This window comes from Lepidochelys kempii, chromosome 5, assembly GCF_965140285.1.
Source record: "Lepidochelys kempii isolate rLepKem1 chromosome 5, rLepKem1.hap1, whole genome shotgun sequence".
NCBI lineage: Eukaryota > Metazoa > Chordata > Testudines > Cheloniidae > Lepidochelys > Lepidochelys kempii.
Window position 1 is genome coordinate 99,369,360 of NC_136384.1, and position 20,557 is coordinate 99,389,916.

General features: G+C 38.4%; 1 protein-coding gene across 3 annotated transcripts in view; it reads left to right on the forward strand.

Moving 5' to 3' along the window:
- Positions 1–20,557, forward strand: part of TRPM3 (transient receptor potential cation channel subfamily M member 3) — a 638,519-nt gene that overhangs the window by 450,402 nt on the left and 167,560 nt on the right. For 2 of the 3 annotated variants that reach the window (XM_073345160.2, XM_073345157.2), the window contains 3 exons: positions 1,998–2,211; positions 5,842–5,966; positions 18,301–18,472. In XM_073345160.2, the coding sequence (XP_073201261.2) occupies positions 1,998–2,211; positions 5,842–5,966; positions 18,301–18,472 (511 nt within the window). Of the gene's footprint in view, positions 1–1,997; positions 2,212–5,841; positions 5,967–18,300; positions 18,473–20,557 lie in introns of those variants that run through there. The other variant, XM_078852884.1, reaches the window with a different exon arrangement.

The window sequence follows — 20,557 nt, forward strand, 5'->3', positions numbered from 1 at the left end:
GCTGAATAAGGAGTTAATATTTTTACCAGTTGGTAGTTATGCAAGCTAAACTGGGGTTAATGAAATCATGTGTTTTATGGAATAAACCGATTGCTACAAGGGTCAGAAGGAAACCTCCTCACCCCCAGTCACGCTTTTGCAAGATGGTTGATGTGCATCCTACGCAATTTTTGTCTTCATTTTAAACATTTGGTGTCTGTCATGAGTGGTGGCAGGATACAGGATTTGATCTGAGCAGGAGTGGCACATGGGATGGTCCTACAACCTCTGCTTGTAACAAATATATATGAACATCATCAGTTAAAATGCATATATTCATCATGGGAGACTGAACACATCAACTCTCATTGCCAACAAAACCGAAATATAATACTCAGACCAACAGAAAATCTTCCCTTTTTTAACTATTCAGAGGGTTCAGCATTTTAAGATGTTGAGTACCCTCAATAATAGTTACAATATGTGGCTGCTAACCCCTGCCATGTAATAGTGGTATAACCTTTTGTAACCCCAACTTCTGTCTGTGACAGGGAGAAAGAAATAAAGATTAGTGTCTTACCAACATTCCTGTTGTCACAAGTCCATGATATCCTCAATTCTTAGTGAAGCCCAGAAGTTATGGGCTTCATGCAGGAATTACTGGATGGAATTCTTAGTGAAATCTATTATCTTCAGCATTCAGCCAGTGCACTCAAATGCCTAGCAGAGTTTGCCTTTCAATTTCAGCAATCCAGCCATTAAAGCCATTACACACATACTTGATAGTACAGTACATGCTCACCAGATATACACTACATATGGCCTTTTGCCTCCTAATAGTAAAAAGACTTAGCAGATGTTGGGAGGATTATTATAACTGTAGAGTGAATCAATATTTTTTAACTCTGGTGTGCTTTTCAGTTGGACCAAGTTCTTATTCGTTTGTTTTCTCATGATCATTTGTGCAAATGGGGCTCTGCTTGCAGGAATGTTGAGAAAGGCCATTTGTCATTGAATACCCATATTTGCATGCAACCACAGATATTAGCATTCATGCCAGAAATACTCCATCTGAAGTTTCACATCCACTCAGGAAGCAGAAACAGTACCATGAGACTTACTGTAGGTGACCAATCACAGACCACAAAAAAGGAATAGACATAGTAAAAATGAACAAAATGTTCATGAAATATGTCAGCATAATATGTTCTTTGAAATGTACTACTGTTCTAAAACCAGATATGCTTATTCTGAAGTCTGTGCTGTGGATCTGAAGGTTATGCTGATAAACCAAGAGGGGTGGGGGAAAGAAATATATTAGTGGAAGGTTCCAGAATAATTGTATGTACTCTAGTTCAACCTGAAGTTATGGTCTTGATGCAGGAACTACTGGGTGAAATTCTATGGTTTGTCTTCTGCAAAAGTTTAGTGTAAATGAACCTAATGGTCCCTTCTGGCCTTTAAAACATATTCTCAGTCGGGGTAATAATTTATTCTTTATTAAATCCACACAAGTGAAGCAAGTTGAAAGGGGAACCTTAATTCAGCCATTTCCTAACTTCTGAGTGCTCGACTTTGCAACCTTAACCTTAAATGCAGGCATGTCCACTATTACATATTTTGTAGATGTTTTTCAATACATTTGTCTAGAATAAAGAGAGTTCTAAATGGAGGTATGATACCAACTGCCCCTATGGCCTTGGGCAAATCACTTAACCTCTCTGCCTTAATTTCCTCATCTGTAAATTGAGGATAATGTTTATCTATTAGCTCCTGACAGGTGTTGTGAGGATTGATTGATTAATTATTGCAAAGAGCTTTGGAGAGAGTAAACTCTGTGAAATGGCTACCTATAATTGTCATAGTCTGTAGTTTCATAAATTGCTTTTTAAACCATCAAAGTTACAATTAATTAGTTTTTTGTTGCAAAAGTTGTATGTTTTAAAAATATTTTCTTGGTGTTACACATCATGAGTCATAACCAACCTTTTTCTTTATCAATGCCCTTAATTCTGCAGTATGTACGTGTGTCTTTTGACACAAAGCCTGATCTTCTTCTACACCTAATGACAAAAGAATGGCAGCTTGAGCTTCCCAAGCTTCTCATCTCTGTGCATGGAGGCCTTCAGAATTTTGAACTTCAGCCAAAACTCAAGCAAGTCTTTGGGAAAGGTCTGATTAAAGCTGCCATGACAACTGGAGCATGGATATTCACTGGAGGAGTAAACACAGGTAACAAGCAACATTAAAATAAGAGCTTTGTGGCATCAGGGAGGCTTTCATCATTTTAACATCATGATTTAGAATCAGTCCAGATTCTAAAGAGAGGCTGAGCCATTTTATGGTAACTTTTTCTTTTTATTGTACATTAGCAAGAAAATGCCAGAATAATATGTATTGAACAGCTCTCCAAGAATAAAAGGTTTATTAAAGCATGAAAGACAGATTGTAAAGTGCAAAAAATAAATCCTGCTGTGAGACCATCTGAAGTGTTTTGTCAGAGGGGACTTCATGAGACTAACATCAATGGGTCCAGGTACCGTTTATGGAATGGAGTGATCTGCAGCTAGCAGCCTGAAAGGGTAGCTAGTTTGTAGGTATTACAAACAAGAAACTTTCCACTTCATTAAAGGAAAATATTTTCATCCAAAAAAAAGGCAACTTTTATCTTTCACTTATAAGAACAAGTTAGATGTGACAGAGAAAAGAGTTTTTCTATTTTATGTGCCTGAAAAAATAAAAGCCTTTAATCTGAATAAAAGTCATTTTTCCCCCCTCTCTGTGGATTAGGAGTCATTCTCTCCCCCCCCCCCTCCCGGTTTTTTTTCCCAATTGTCCTTGCAGAAACAGAGGTAACATGTTTCAATTTGTATGCAAAGTTGAACACATCCAAATTTTAGAACCCTGACATGGAAGTTATTTTCTACCTGTCCACATGCGTTTTATAGTCATGGAGAGACTGAAATGATGGGGAGGCGGGGAAATGAGGCAAGGCAAAGCATTCTACATATGGGGAATGATAATATGTAAAATTAAAGTATGCACACGTGAATTTTTGTGGCACATTATCTCTACCTGAGTCAGCACAGCTACATTACATCAATATTTCAGCATTATTTAATCCTTTCAGTGCCTATGGAGAGTAGCATATTCGTTCTACCATATTGATAATACAGGCCTGATACAAAGCTCATTGAATCTTTGCATTAATTTAAGTGGGATTTGGATTAGGCATCACATATTTTGAAGCTCAGTTCAGAACATGCCTAATGAGATTGTTTGTTTGTTTGTTTGTTTTTTGTTTTTGTTTTTGTTTTTGTTTTTTTAATATATATTGAATTAAAGATGACTACAGTAATTGTTAGCCCAGTTTCCTTTGTTTCTTAGCTGTCTGGGAAGTTTGTCATCTTCTCAGCTTTCCCATACCTACAACAGAAACAGGAGCAGGTGGAATCTCTTGGTATTTTTTTAAACATCCCCAATGCCGCAGTTGGAGGAGGAAGGAAACTAGAACAAGGGTTGGCCTGTAAATTGGGGTGGTGATAATTTTGTTAGATGTTCAGATCGTGTGGCGTTGAGTGTGGCAGATATAGATAGAAAATCCTAATTAAAAATGCATCCATCTGTGGACCTTTTAACCATACTGCAATAGGCTCGCCAACTCAGCATTTCAAACCAAGCTGCGAAGATGTCTTCAGAGGACTGAATATGAAGTTGTGCTTTGTAGAATAAGACTGGAGTTAAGAGAAAAAGCTCTATGTCCATTATAGTAGTTTGCAAAGTGTCATAATTGTAGCTGACAAAAAAAAATCCCAAATTGATATGAACAGGTATTTTTTTCTGTGCCAAAAAATTATTCATAGTCAAATAAGACTGTGAGAACAACCATTGTTGTGTATGATCCTAAAATCAATCCTGAATATTCAATTACTTCTATTTACAACATAAAGTATACAGAGTAAAGCAGAAGAGAGCTCTGGGGTCAGATTTTTAAACAAGTTGGGTACACAGTTGTGAACCTAATCTCTTCTTGCAGTTTCCATAGTTGCATGCACAACTCAAAAATTCTGCACATAAACCACTCATTTGCACGTACAACTATAAAATTTGTTTTGCATAATTGTGATAACTGTGCACTTAAATTGGGTGTCCAATTGTACATGTAAATTTGGTACCTAATTTGTTTGTAAATCTCACCCATTGTTTTGGATAAAAATTCTTTCCAGCATTTCCTTTCTGAAGAATATTAATAATATTAGATGCAAGGTGTGACTATTGACCTGAAGTGTGTATATACATTAGCTGCTGTCACTCACAATGCACCCATAATATGGTAATATACACACATTACGTGGAATGCAACTAATGTAGTAGTTAGACAGGGAGCTAGCTGTATGTTGTTAAAAGGCATAATAGAAAACCCCCTAAAATGTTGCCCTCTGAGTAGTCATATTCACGACATAACATAAATAGCATATGCCTGACTCACCCCATATCTTCTTATAAACAAATTGCTTCAATATCCATCTGGAATCAGAAGCTGTATTTCCTAGAAAGCAATAGCTTTCGTAGACAGAGAAGACCTGCTATGCACCATCAGGATGTGGGATCACAGATTCATTTGGCTGAGATGTGTGCATTTTGCCCTCATCTGCCAGACAATGTGGTGGCAGCCAGGAAGATTAGAAGATTAGATGTCAGGTTTTTTCACTGTTGATTTTAAATGGGTATAAGAGGGTAGTAGCTATGGGGAAACTTGTGGTTATTGTCTGACTGTTGTAATCTGTCAATGTCACTTTAGGATTCATGGAACCAGAGCAGGGAAACAGTAAAGAAAACTGGTTTAAAAAAAAATCAATCTAAGAATGTAATTTGGAACCAATTATCCCCTCAGTGAGCACAAGTAGATTTTAAATGCATTTTATGCAAAGCTGTCAGCAAAGAAGAGCAAGTGACATTAAATTCCACGTGCTGCTGTGCTACTGTTAGCTGCAGTCAGGTGATGAAAGTAGCTCTTGATACAAGCTGTGTCAAAACTGTTAGGAAAGTGAGCCTGGAAAGCAGAAAAGAAAGCCTGAGTCCAAAAGCAACTGTCCAGCCTGGCACAGTAACCTGTACATGTGCACTGTACAGACGTTAGCATAGGAATGTAATTAAAGTAACCAGAAGTTGCTTTAGACAGTGCAAGCAGTAATCAGAGTATGGCAAGCCATGGGGCAGTCATTTTGTGTGCACCAGTCTCTACTTTCTTGCACTTCCTGCCGGCTTTTCCCTGGTGACTGGGTTTGTGATTTGATGGGATGGTGCCACTGCTGTCTACAGCTGTGTGTAATGGTGCTTTCACAACATTTCCATCAGTATTTCAACCGCCTTATTTGTGGGTTATATGCCTGAGAGGTTTCAAAATTTGAGGGGACAATCATACATGCTACACATTTTCCCCCCTTTTCTGTGCATTTCTGCGTACTTGGAGAGGATTGAAGATATACACACTACACATATTAGAGTGTGTATGTATCTGGATACAGATGAGAAAAAGCAAAGTTATGATGATCAGTGTCTTCATTTTCATTGTTAGAGTTGTGGAATTTGTTGTTTACATTAATTTATTCAGTAAGGTTGTATGTAAAATACACTGAACTAGTAAGGCACTGTATATATCAATCTAAATTATTTTATTATGGCCCCAGTTCTGCAAAACACTTAAGGAAATACTTAACTTTAAGCGCATGCTTAAGCACTGTGCTGAATAGGGATGTGATTAGGAAAGCATACACTTAAGTGGTTGGCTGATTCCAGACCAACGTGACCAAAAATGCTGTGCTTTGAATTTTTGATTATGAGCCTGTTTCTTTTTTTCAGGAGTCATTCGGCATGTTGGAGATGCATTAAAGGATCATGCCTCAAAATCCCGAGGGAAGATCTGTACCATTGGTATAGCCCCCTGGGGAATTGTAGAGAACCAAGAGGACCTGATTGGCAAAGATGTAAGTCTTAGGGGATCTGTGTCATCTACAACATACCTGTATATTCTGGGTTATTTTGTCCTTTACTTTTTCTCAGTGCTTCTCAGATAGAAGTGGTATTTGTAGTCAAGCTGCTTGGTAAAAGGCAAATACTCAGGCATTTTCAGGCATGTTCTTAAATTTATATTTTGTGGGAGCATAGCAAGATTAGAACAGGAAATCCATCCTGTAGATTATCTAAGGCTCATGAAATAAGGCATTCCAGTTTTTTCTAATATATTTTGTATGCTTTCTTCTTTTTTAAAATAAGACAAGGAATTTCCATTGAAAATCTACATTAAAAGCTTGTTAAAGTTTCACAGTAAATCACTAAATGTCAGAGAATGCCAAAGCTAAGGTTTCATGCACAACTTGAACTCTGCCCTCTTTTTTGCAAATGTACTGTGTTGCGGTCTTGAATTCCATAATTACATACTGTTTCCCAATTAATATATAATTATTCCACAACCTTGGAAAGCTCATATTATATGAATTCTTCATTCATGAGCCAGGACTCCACAGAAACCCTGCCCCACATATCTTCTAAGGGGTGCGGGTAACATTTACCATGCATCTTTCTTCATGTCATCCTCTTTACGGCTAGATCTCTCTCTATCCCTCCCACCTCAGGATCTCCCTCTCTCATTGTACATAATGTAATAACTTTATAATCTGCCTGCTTTCTTGATTTTGCCTTGTTTGAAATTTTCCTACCCCTTTTTCCTGAGAATTTTGAATGAGAACTTGTGTTTGACATTTTGGGTAGATGTTGGAAATCCCAGTCTATATTCTACTAGAATTGGTTTATATATTTATAACAAAGGTAATATAGAATACAGTTTTTATCTGAATTACTTTAAATCTGTGTCCTCCCACCTGGATTTATTCATTTGCACTCAGTATAGAATGGGGAAAGGCATTCACTTATGAGTTAAGTTGAAAGGAATTACAATAAGAGTAAAAAGGAGTGGATCCAACTGGAATTTATCGTAATTCACTGAACATGTAACCACAAGAGGGGGAGAGAATTGTGGGGTACAACTTTGTACTGTCTATTCAGTCTCTGGCCTTTACATGATACAATACTAAGGCTCAATCCGCCAAGATATTGAGGGTGCTCAGAACCTGGATGGAGATGGTCACCAAGGAGAGGGCTCTGTGGAAATAATTTAGAATCCTATTGTGACATAATTGGGGATTCACTTAAAAACTAAGCCAAAAACCATAACAACCACAGGAATAAAATATTCCTGGTGATTTTAAGTGCAAGGCTGACATAAATGCTGGACTTCAAACAGTCTTGACTTAAATTGTGTGAAATGAGTGGCAAAGTATTGCTTTGGAATTTAGGGATGAGCCAAGAGAGTAGTAATACTTCAAAAATCAAAAATGTCAAAATGTTTGAGAATTGTAGGCTGGCGCAGTTATTCTAAGCTATTTGGAAAATTTTAAAAGGATACCATTGTCTGAATGACAAACAAGAGGGTTTTTTGCTGAACTCTGCCAAAAGTTACAACCATGCAACTCCACTGAAGTCAGTAGGGTTGAGACAAGATAGGTGAGGTAATATCTTTTATCGGACCAATTTCTGTTGGCATGTGCAAGCTTTCGAGCCTCACAGAGCTAAAATATTTGACCTTTGAAGTGTATGTATAACAGACAAATTGTAACTGAACCCTTCTGTCTCCAAACTTTGATAGTTTAGAGAAAATGGAAACTGGATTGACCAAGGAGAGAGTGCAAAATTAGATCATTTCTGTTTCTACCCATCCCTAAAGTATAATATTATCTGTATTGAAAGGTTCGTAGAAGTTCTTGCTCTTTACATTTTTCTGAGTGTGTCTCACACACACACACAAAATGTAGATTTAAGGAAACAAAGATTCAGGCAAGGAGAATGACCTATAATACATAAACCATTATCTGTATATTTAAAAAATATGGTGAATGCCATAAAACTTACTGAAAAGGAAAAATATCATGAAGAAAAAACAAGAGAAGAATAATGTACACCTTGGTCCATGATTATGTAAAATAAATCCTAGTAAAGCAAGTAAAAAATGAAAAATGAGTATCACAAATATATACATAAAACAATCTCAGAACAAATCAACCAACAGTAGAAGACTTATTAAATTCCAGTATATATTGTGGCTCTGTGTATGTGCATTATGTCTAGTTAAATTAGTATCAAAACTGAAAAAATTGTCAAAACATCCCTTCATTGGGTGGAGCAGGAGATACCATCATAGAATCATAGAATATCAGGGTTGGAAGGGACCTCAGGAGGTCATCAAGTCCAACCCCCTGCTCAAAGCAGGACTAATCCCCAATTAAATCATCCCAGCCAGGGCTTTGTCAAGACTTACCTTAAAAACTTCTAAGGAAGGAGATTCTACCACCTCCCTAGGTAACGCATTCCAGTGTTTCACCACCCTCCTAGTGAAAAAGTTTTTCCTAATATCCAACCTAAACCTCCCCCATCAGCAGCATTGGAGACAGAAAATTTGCTTCTGCATGTGATATTTACAAGGGTGAGAATCTCAATCTCTCTCTCTCACGCTACATTTGACTTGCTCAGCAAGTGTTTTCAAAATTGTGTAACACGCCTGCCAACACTCCCAGCCATTGTTTGGGCTGGAGGTTTGTCATGATGGATTTATGGAGAGTCAGACTCATTACTGCAACTATGTCAGAAGTCTCATACTGTAAATTTTTTTTTGAAATTTTACACATTAGCCTAGGCCCCTATGAATTCATTTGTCTTTTCTCCTTTTGATGCCTACAGTAGGCTCTGCTCCTTTCAGCCTTAAATAAATTAATGTCATAGGAAGAGTCATTGTTTAAAAAAACTGTCACAAAAGCTATGAGCCACAAGCTACTCAGCTAAAAAGCCCCATTGATTTCAATGGGAGTTTTGTGTGAGTTCAGACTTAAGTAACCTCTTGCTTTAGGGGGCAGACTCCACCTTTTGGTCTGCCCTCCAGCTTCCCCTGCTGTTTCTCCTGCTTTCTTAACAGGTTGCCAGGATGGGCAGGGTCAGGGTCTGAGATGACTTCCTTCCTCCTTTTCCCTGCCCACTCCTCACTAGCCTCCCTACTCCTTTCCTCTACTCCAGTTAGAGAGACAGCAGAAGCTGAGGCAGGAGCCCAGAGCAGGAAGTGCTAAACAGATGTCAGGGAAGGAAAGAGTCCCAGTAGCAATAGGAGTGCAGCCTGAGTGTGACATGCTAGGAGAATGAAGAGGACTCGTGGGGGGGATGGAGAGAACTGGCGGGAAATGTTTTGGAAAGTTCAGTGTAGGTTTGGAAAGTTTTACACTAGATCAGCCATTTTTAATTGTCTGAATGTTAAAAGGTGTTCTTCATTGAATATGGGGTTTTAAACACGCAAGTAATTAAAATGAATTTTATTAAAGTACAAATGTGGTATATATGTAATACTGAAGGAGAAATACGTGCTTTGCCTTGTGCAAAGAAATATGATTTGGAAATAATAAAGCTCTGGGTGTTTAAAAGAACATTCTGAACTTTCACAGCACATCAATTGCCTTAACTTTGGGGACTCACTGTATGGGATGGTGCACAGATTCTTCACACTGGAGGGAGGGAGAGGAGCTCTTCTTACTTCTTTTAAACCACATGTATATAGCCAAAACCCCACATATTCTGCAGCGATGGGCCTAATTCAGCTGTTAGGTTTCCAGATTCTTTGACACAGTCGTGCACCAGACTAAAAATTCTCTGGCAGTTTCATTTAAATGTAAAGAAGTTTTTAATTAATATTAAAATGAACAATACAGTCAGTACAGTGGCACCCATGTTCTGTTAATATTAAATCCCACTTATCATACACTGCCCCCATATTTTCAGTTTTTGGTACGTATCAGAATTTTGCCTTAAAGCACAACTCAATCATTGAGGTTGTCAGAGGGGAGGCTGGAGCTTTTGCCAGTGGGCAGGAGGAAGCTGGTGCTTTGTTCTCCTGTGAAGCTTTAGGAGGCAGTTTGGGATTGCAGGATAAGCACATAAAATGAATGTTTCTGCTAAAATGGGCAGCAGTTAAATAATTAAATAGTGTTGACATTTAAATTACATGTCCTGAGGTTTCAGACTTAACAACCTTCTGAGATGAAAGTACCTGTTCACACCCCCAAAACCATTTTTCAGCCTGTCAGCAGACTCTGTAAGGCGGCAAAGCATCAGTTTACACTTGAAAACATGAAGTTAGGACTAGAAACACATTTTTAAAAATGAAAGCTGATATTCTGGAGCACAATTCTGTGGCAAGTTCTGCAGTCATGATATACACAGCTCTGTATACTCTCAGGAATAATGTTGGGCTACCAGGCAACCTATCAACTTGTGTGAGGCTAGTGACAATCTTGTTCAAAATGTAATGGCGGATTCTCCTCTGGTGTGATTCTTGGTATTATTATTATTTATTAATTCAGGTGTAATTCCTATTGATTTCAATGGGAGTTCTGGGTGATTAAGGAATGAATAATGACTTAAGGATTTTCCCCTTTGGCCTTGGAAGTCCATTAAAATACACATTTTAGACCAAGGAAAGTTAGTATTAAATTTGTGTATTTTAATTCAAAATTTTTATTGTATAGCTCTGGGCTTACCTATACAGGGATACTCAGGAAAATTATATGATTAACTAAAGGTCTGGATTTAAAGTGCATCAGTTGAACCGCCTTAAGCCTCTGTGTGGACACTCTCTTATTCAGAAGTAAAGTGGCCTTCATTTGAATTAGCTTAATTTACTGTTACTGAATAAGTGTCAACACAGGGATTTAATGTGGTTTAAACAGCGTTAACAATTAATTTGGATTTAAATTTCCCAAATATCCCTGTGTAGACAACCCCTGAATAAATTGATATCTCCAACATCCTATGGTGTGGCAAAAGGAGTATCAGGAGTACATGGACTGGAATATTTTGTGGAAATTTTAATTTCACAAAACTTACTCTTTGAAGCAATTAAACTCAGAATTCAAGTTGAGCTCCGGTCCTGTTGTGCTAAATCACTGAAGTCTGGTTATAGGTTTGTAATCCCATACTGTTCCATGACTGCACTGAAACACTGCTAGATGTAGGCACAGCAGGGAGGAAGGGTTCCAGCGTTCTCTCTGCATTTTCTTGCTTGTATTGGTTTCATCCAGAACCTTAATATAGTCTTTTTCTAAAAGTTTTTTTCACCCCCATATTTAATTAATCTCTGATTTGCACTCAGCAACTGTTCTGTGGTCAGAAAAGAAGCACAGCAGAAATTCTAGAGAACACAGAGCAATTATTATTTTAGACAAGGGATGTTACCCAGTAAAGAGGAGACAATAGTGGTTGGATTTATTATTTAGTACTAACACCAGAACAGGCAAGTCCACAGTATAAACCTTAACTGAATCTAGGGCCATTCACACATGTAAGAATCATCACATGAAATAAGAAATATAACCACAAAGCTACAGTTCAAAATTCTTCACGAACAACTATAAGAATTTTTTTCTTACCAAGTATTTTATGTTCACAAACTAACCATGTTCTGAATTCTGAAACCCCAGGTGCTGAAAACAGGATGGCTGCAGCTTGCAAGCATTTTCAGTAGTATATGCTCTGCATGGGCCTGACAGTGCCAGAAATCTACTGTTTTATATTGTTCATGGCATTTAAAACAGACAGTGGCTGAACAAAACTAAAGGCTCTAAACAGATGACTGCACTGTACTTGAAGTTGAATTGCACCATAAATATTCTGTGTGATGATGCTAGAGATGAGCTGAAACTGGAACCTTTTATCCAGCCCGTAAATTTAGGTAGGTTGGATTAAATGGAAAATGAATCCAAACCATCCCTAGTTTTCATTTTACAAAAATAAATCCTGGCTCATATCTAGCTAATATCCCTGGGTTTAAGGGTTTTTAAAGACTACAATGTCACGTGAACTATTATTTTTATTTGGGTTGCTTCAGTGATGGATTCTGTTACCTCACTTCCAGTGCTTCTTTGAGAACTAGTTGGGAATCCTGCCTATGTGTGCAAGGGGAGGGAAGAGGTACCTTGCGGCTCCTTCTTGAACTGCCAGCATATTCATGCATCTCAGGGTTATACGCGGAGCCATTGGGTCAAATTCTAATCTCAGCTATGTATGTGCAACTTCAGTGGGAGTTGTGTTAGATCTCTGAGGAAGACAATGGCGCGTTCGAGTTTGTAATCCCCAATCAGAATTTCTGTCTTCACTTGTACTTTGTGGACTATTTTCTTAATTCAAGGAGAATCATATGTTTGATAAGATTAGGAGACAGACCAAATTGCCTCTAATTTTTAATGTATTTATTTGTTTTTATTTTTATTTATTTGTAAGCTAAGGCAGCTTTAACATTCAGGAAGAGTAAATGAGATTTTGCAGTTTGTATACTAGGAACCAAAGTCAGAACATAAAAAGAGAAGAAAAATCTCATCTGTTTGCAAATTACAAACCATGTTTTTTCCCTTTCTCTGCCTTTTTGTCTCTATTTAGAAATCAAGAATATACACTTCTAAAGTAAATTATTGCAGCAGTTTTCATAACAAGAGAAAAAGGAAATAGATATTGATCAGCACGTCATTCAGAATATATTACTTTGCAATACTGTATAGTATCCATTGCCATCAAATTGTCACCTATTATCCTTTTGTTTAAGATTTTCTGGTATATTTTGTTAATATAAAAGCAAATGTCCACCAGGAATATGTTGCACCTAAGCTTGAACTTCAGTCATTGGAAAATAGATGAAAATAAGCATAGTTAAAGTCTCACTGAGACCTTGTTCAATATATTGGGTGAGATTTGAGCTGTAGCTCACGAAAGCTCATGCTCAAATAAATTGGTTAGTCTCTAAGGTGCCACAAGTACTCCTTTTCTTTTTGCGAATACAGACTAACACGGCTGTTCCTCTGAAACATCCCCACTTTGGCTCTCCTACCGAGGATAAAGGGCTGGAGCAATGTAAAGGGGGCTTTAAATTCCCGCTTTTAGCCAAGGGGAATTCCCCTAGTGCAAGACCTGAGGGAGGCTGCCTTTAGAGGACCCCCTAACAAGCCCTGGCCTGACAGGCATGAGCATGAGGTAGGAGGGGCATATTAGCAGTGAGGTTACAGCAATGAAGCACTGCAGAGATTTGGGGCACTAACACACCCAGGGCTATCTAAATTACACCAGGAACTGCTCCAGCCCCCAGAGTAGCCCAGGATCAGGAGGGCGGAAAGGTGGCTTAAAGCTACCTTTCCATGCCTCCCACCCCATGCTTCACTTAGAGCTGTGCCATTAATTGTAAACTATTGAATCTCACTCATTTTATCTTGGAATGCAACAAGTTTGGGCTAGATGATGTACCCTCCCCTGGTATGTGTAGATACATAATGTGCAGTGTTGTAGCCATGTCGGTTCCAGAATATTAGAGAGACAAAGTGGATGAGGGAATATCTTTTATTGGACCAACTTCTGTTTGTGAGAGAGACGAGCTTTCAAGCTACACATCATTTTCCCATGTGAGTTCATTCAAGACAAAAACACTGTATGACCTGTGGGTGAACACTTTTCACAAAGCGATCACTCTATATCTGATCTATCAGCCCTCATTCTCAAAGGAAACCTGCACAACACTTTCAAGAGATGAGCTTGGGAGTTTAAATTCATAGCTTTGCTAGACACTAAAAGTCATGGTCTTAATAAAGACACTGGATGTATAACTCGTTACTACAATCTGTAACCCACTACCCCCACTTTTTGTCCTATGACTACAGAGGTGTTAATGGGACACTTCACCTGGAATGGTCCCTTAGAATGTGTGCTAACTACTTATGCTAAACTATCTGTTTGATCTTGTATTTAGCTGTGACACCCTCAATACCTTTTCCCCACCTAAAGAAGAGCTCTGTGTAACTCAGTGGTTCTCAAACTTTTGTACTGGTGACCCCTTTCATATAGCAAGCCTCTGTGTGAGACCCCCCTTATATATTAAAAACACTTTTTTACATATTTAACACCATTATAAATGCTGGCAGCAAAGCGGGGTTTGGGGTAGAGGCTGACAGCTTGTGACCCCCAATGTAATAACCTCATGACCCCCTGAGGGGTCCTAACCCCCAGTTTGAGAACCTCTGGTGTAACTCAAAAAGTATGTCTCTCACCAAGAGAAGTTGGTCCAAAAACTCAACTTAACTCTGCCATAAAGACAAAGCCTATCAAAAGGTTTTATTTCATTTTCGTAATACTATCTTTTAACTTGCCCAGGAAGCATGAAGGATTGGAAAGAACAAAAGAAATGGAAATCAGTAAGGATGATAAATTGAAACCTTGTGGTCTTGATGCAGAGCTGTGCTTCCCCAAGGAATATTCACAGAGCATGGAGTTTTGCTGTCTTCATGTAGAATTTTTCTTAACCTTCAAAGAGGATTGGAGTATCACTGTGTAGTCTCTGATCTTTATTGTAACAAGAAGCATCACAGATAGTGAACAGGTTTCAGTGGGTAGCCGTGTTAGTCTGTATCAGCAAAAACAACAAGGAGTCCTTGTGGCACCTTAGAGACAAACAAATTTATTTGGGCATAAGCTTTCATGGGCTATAATCCACTTCATCAGATGCATGGAATGAAAAATACAGTAGGCATGTACAAATATACAGCACATGAAAAGTTGGGAGTTGCCTTACCAAGTGGGGGGGTCAGTGCTAATGAGTCCAATTCAATCAGGATAGATGTGGCCCATTCCCAACAGTTGACAAAAAGGGGTGAGTATCAACAGAGGGAAAATAACTTTTTGTAGTGACCCAGCCACTCCCAGTCTTTATTCAGGCCTAATTTGATGGTGTCAAATTAATTTCAGTTCTGCAGTTTCTCGTTGAAGTCTGTTTTTGAAGGTTTTTTTTGTTGAAGAATGACCATTTTTAAGTCTGTTATTGAGTGTCCAGGGAGACTGAAATGCTTTTCTACTGGTTTTTTGAATGTTACAATTCTTGATGTCTGATTTGTGTCCATTTATTCTTTTGCATAGAGACTGTCTGGTTTGGCCAATGTACATGACGGAGGGGCATTGCTAGCACATGATGGCATATATCACATTGGTAGATATGCAGGTGAATGAGCACGTGATGGTGTGGCTGATGTGGTTAGGTCCTATGATGGTGTCCCTTGAATAGATATGTGGACAGAGTTGGCAACGGGGTTTGTTGCAAGGATTGGTTCCTGGGTTAGTGTTTCTGTTGTGTGGTGTGTAGTTGCTGGTGAGTATTTGCTTCAGGTTTGGGGGCTGTCTGTAAGCGAGGACTGGCCTGTCTCCAAAGGTCTGTGAGAGTGAGGGATCATCCTCCAGGACAGGTTGTAGATCCTTGATGATGCGCTGGAGAGGTTTTAGATGGGGGCTGAATGTGATGGCTAGTGGCGTTCTGTTACTTTCTTTGTTGTGCCTGTCCTGTAGTAGGTGACTTCTGGGTACCCTTCTGGCTGTCAATTTGTTTCTTCAGTTCCCCAGGTGGGCATTGTAGTTTTCAGAATGCTTGTTAGAGATCCTGTAGGTGTTTGTCTCTGTCTGAGGGATTGGAGCAAATGCGGTTGTATCCTAGGGCTCGGCAGTAGACAGTGGATCGTGTGATGTGGTCTGGATGAAAGCTGGAGGTATGTAGGTAAGTATAGCCAACAGTCGGTTTCCAGTATAAGGTGGTGTTTGTGACCATTGCTTATTTGCACTGTAGTATCCAGGAAGTGGATCTCTTGTGTGGACTGGTCCAGGCTGAGGTTGACGGTGAGGTGGAAATTGTTGAAATCCCCGTGGAATTCCTCAAGGGCCTCCTTCCCATGGAGCCAGATGATGAAGATGTTATCAATGTAGCGCAAGTAGAGTAGGGGCGCTAGGGGACGAGAGCTGAGGAAGTGTTGTTCTAAGTCAGCCATAAAAATGTTGGCATACTGTGGGGCCATGCGGGTACCCATAGCAGTGCTGTTGACTTGAAGGTATAAAATTGTCCCCAAATCTGACATAGTTGTGGGTGAGGACAAAGTCACAAAGCTCAGCCACCAGGTCTGCCATGATATTATCGGGGATACTGTTCCTGACGGCTTGTAGTCCATCTTTGGGTGTAGAGAACTTCTACATCCATAGTGGCTAAGGTGGTGTTTTCTGGAACATCACCAATGGATTGTAGTTTCCTCAGGAAGTCAGTGGTGTCTCGATGATAGCTGGGAGTGCTGATAGCATAGGGCCTGAGGAGAGAGTCCGCATAGCCAGATAGTGAACTAACTGCTCATGCTTTGTGCAATCTCACTGTCAGGGATCTCCTTATTTACTCTTTTCTTATTTTGATTAATATTATGATTCAAGTTCTTGTATATCCAGATCTTTTGGTTTAACAGCAGACATGAAACCAGAACATTTCCTTCTCATCTGCATCTAAGCATCTTTACTGAATCTGTACAGTACTATACCCAGACCACCTTTTGAACTGCAACTCATTATCCCTCTATGTCAGACCATTACTATCTGAAGATGCTTAACAGTTGCAGAAATCATTGTATCTTATTTTGAGGTGCAAAGTACAGGTCTGAGCAGCAAAATTTCATTTGCCAGTGGGCTGAATTTTTCCCTTCTTTATAATCATGCAGTAGGTAGGCAAACTTCTTGCCCATCTTCTCAGAATTACTGTACTTTCTTTGCCCTAATTTTCTGTTATATAGCTCATGAGATGCTGCTGCAAGACAGCAGATAATAGTAACCAAACTCTGTGAGGTTTCTTTGGTTTGCGGCAAAGGATGCATGATCACTTTACTAATATAAGAAAAACTAGCTGATGAGTCTATTTTAACAAAGCATTAATATTTATTAACATTTACTCCTCTGTGGAATAATTTCTATATGACTGAGGGGATTAAAAGGAAAAAATATAAAGAAACTACAGCCAAAATCAATCTCCTATTCCAGTACAGGGAGGAACTGCACGACATTGGCAAGCCACCCTCGTGGTCTTTTCTCTCTCCCTGGCAAATGCCTAACTGAATACTGCTCTGTGTGATACTTTATAACAATTACAGCAGTTTGCAGGCTTTCATTTGTCTTCAGAGGACTAACAAAAGTACTGTAAGCACTGACATTTTAAGAACATAAAAAGAGCCCTTTGGCCAGGGACTTTCAATCAAGTACTATTCTTTATAAACCTCTACTTTTCCATCATAAATCTTTTTCAATAACAAGAGAAAGGGGGACTTCAGATTCTTTCTTAACGCTTGTCTACATGGAGAAGCTATTGCAAAATAAACTAGGGTGTGAATTTAAAATACAAATAGCTATTCTGCACGAGGTCCCCATGTGGACAGTTCTTCTACACTGAGTGCCTTTTTGTGGATTAGCTTAATCCACTTCCAAAATGGAAATTTAACTGCAAAAAGGCACTCTTTGTGAGGAATAAGCATGCCCACTTCAGAAGCTAGTGTGGAGTAACTATTGCCTGGCTATTTCCCCAGGTAGACAAGCCCTTCGTTAATAGCAGACTTTTGCTGCCCGTAGTTGTCCTAGATGCAGCACAGAAAACACACTGAAGACAAGCCTAATCCCAAGAGCTCACCAGCTATTGTTATCCACCATGTCTTACACTATTATTTGATTGTCCCTCCTACTGCACTGTATCATGTCATGTTAATAAAGCAATAAGTCATGCCTGACAGCATTATCTTTTAAAATGATAAATAATCTACCATCAAAGTTGTATGTTATCCATTAAATTGAATTTTTTCCAAATATTTTCCTTTTTCTATACAGCTGAGTAATTGTACACATGTTTAAAGTACAGCACTAGTGGAATAACCACGTTACTTGTGGTATAATTTGCAAGATTGTATATATTAAGTATTATCTTTAAGTATTATCTTTGCTGATTGACCTGGGATGACATAGATTACAAGTATTATTCTTCTGAGGGTGAAATTCACCAATGTGCAGAGGCTCTAAAATTCTTTAAGGTGCCTGAAAAGTAACTGTATTCAGACTACCAGTCCCATTGAAAGAGAATATCCTAGAGTTCTTTTTAACAGTGGTAGGCTTAGTAAGTCAATATTTACCAAAAGATACCACACCATTATAAGTGCCACGTTATTTCCTATGTGATGTATACATGGAAACTGCAATATCTAAAATACTATAAAGTAGTAACTATTGGCAAACAATTACTTTTTAATTGTGACCTATCTACAACTCAGCATAAATATTTTGTACCTCATGATTTACTTTAATCAGAGGGTGTTTGCTGTCTTGTCGTATTGAGCACTTTCTGTCTCTATAATGCAGGTGGTCCGACCATACCAGACAATGTCCAATCCTATGAGTAAACTGACAGTACTCAATAGTATGCACTCCCATTTTATTCTGGCTGACAATGGGACTACCGGCAAATATGGGGCAGAAGTGAAACTTCGTAGACAGCTGGAAAAGCACATCTCACTTCAGAAGATAAACACAAGTGAGTAACATCTTTTCTCTATTATTGTATAAATTACAATTATAGGAAGGACACTGAGAATCTAAGTAGTTCATCTACAAAGGGCATGGGATTTTTTAGTAACATAGTAAACATGAGTTACTGTATGTTAAAGTAAACAAAAATCACATTTTAGGTGCACAAATGTACAAGTAGTCAAATAACATAGGTTGAATTAGTTTCTGGAAGTTTATGACCATAGTGGCCAAAGCTATTAGGGTTCATTCCATGGCAAAGTTAGAATGAATCCAAAAATTTTCTGTCATGGTACTTGTATTTCTATATCCTTTAGACAACAATGCAATTCTTCCAAAGACAAAATCAAAACTAAGAAAATGTAGGAAAATGTTCCATTTAGCAAGCAGGGAAGAAAACCAGTTGAACAGCAATTGAATCCACAGCCTCTTTGCTGAGAACTTTCAACAAAGGTGCATTTTAGAGCCAACTGTGGTGGCAGCTTTTATGATATGGATACCTGAAATTGGAATGACACCACAAAACTCATTTAACCAAACAGCCATTACATTGTAATAGAGTGTGTTGAAAATTTTTTGAGGCATTGTATTTTCATTAAAAAATGGCCCATTTGTCAAAACTGAAACTGTTTGCAAAACAGAATTGGGTTCAACAAATTTCCCAACTCAAAAAAATGCCAAGAAAAAATTTCAAAATTGTCAAAATGTTTTATTTTGGAATTTTCTAAACAAAAAATTATGAAATTTAAACTGATTAGACTGAAAAAAAAGTTTCAATTTCTATCTGTTTTAAAATAAGCATTTTTGGTTGACGCCCCAAAAATTTAAAAATCTTTTTCATTTCATTAATATTTTTGCAATTTTGACGTTTCATGGGACAGGATAACCATTTCCTGCCCAACTCTAAATAGTAGTGACTTTCATACATTATCAATTGGTGCTGAATTCAAACCAGCCACTTTGGGGTGAAGGTCTCTATATCAAGAGGACCTTCCATGTTAAAGTTGAAATTCTTGTACATTTATAGGGACATTACAAACTAGATAACAAATGTTATTTAGCAGTTCAATATAGCAACTTATGGAGAATGAAGTATGCCTCGAAGCTTCCAACTTCACTGCAAGATCCAACTGTTTTCATGCCAAAAAAGCCAAAATGGGAAGCATTTTCTAGATTATTGTTGTTTCCAGGCTTACAATTTTCATCCATCAGTGGGCATCTCTCTCCTTCTGAGGGGGCAGTATGTACATATCCTCAGCAAATAGGCACAACATGATCTAAACTTAAGTTAACCAGCAGCAAAGCATCATGTTCAACAATGGTACAAACAATGTAATCTGACTATATCAAGCTGTGGCATAAATAATTACTTTGAGGACTTTTGAGGAGATTCAATCTATAGTACAACAATCACATGTTAGGGAATCTTCGTGTAAAAATGACTTTATTGGAATTGTTGATCTCTTTTCACTTAGATATTTACCTTAGCTTGTTTTAGGCAAAAGAATAAATTTACTGAAAGGCATTATTAGTATAGATGAATTAACCTTAAAAGCTTCGGCCGTTCAAGTCAGATACTTACCTGACTGTTACTAGAATCTCCTAAACTATGGAGGACCTCTCTCCTTGACCCCCCTGCTGGAGCCAGCCCATCCAAAACTGTAACCCTTCCTCCCTCCTCTTCCATTCTTGTCCACACGTTGGCTGACCTTCCATTGTGCCCTCAACTCATCTCTCCCTATGACTATTGCCCCTCAGTTGATCTTCCATTCTACCACTACTTCATATATACACCTTCATATTCCGCTGTCTTCATATACACACACCTTTAAAGATAAAATATAAAGATGACTTGGCCCTGGAATGTCTACTTGAACTTTCAGCTCTGACTCATAATGCAATTCGGAGCACACTAAACTCTGCTGCCAGCCAGATTTTGCAAGGTTTCAAAGTGGAAGCGTCAGAGCCTCAAATAAAAACATTTTGGCCTCACAATATATCTTCAGTGGTAGGGGGAGGAGGTGTTGTTAAGAAGACAGAAAATTGGGAAGAACTGGTGGATGGGAAGGCTGCTTAGTGGAAGTTCACAGGT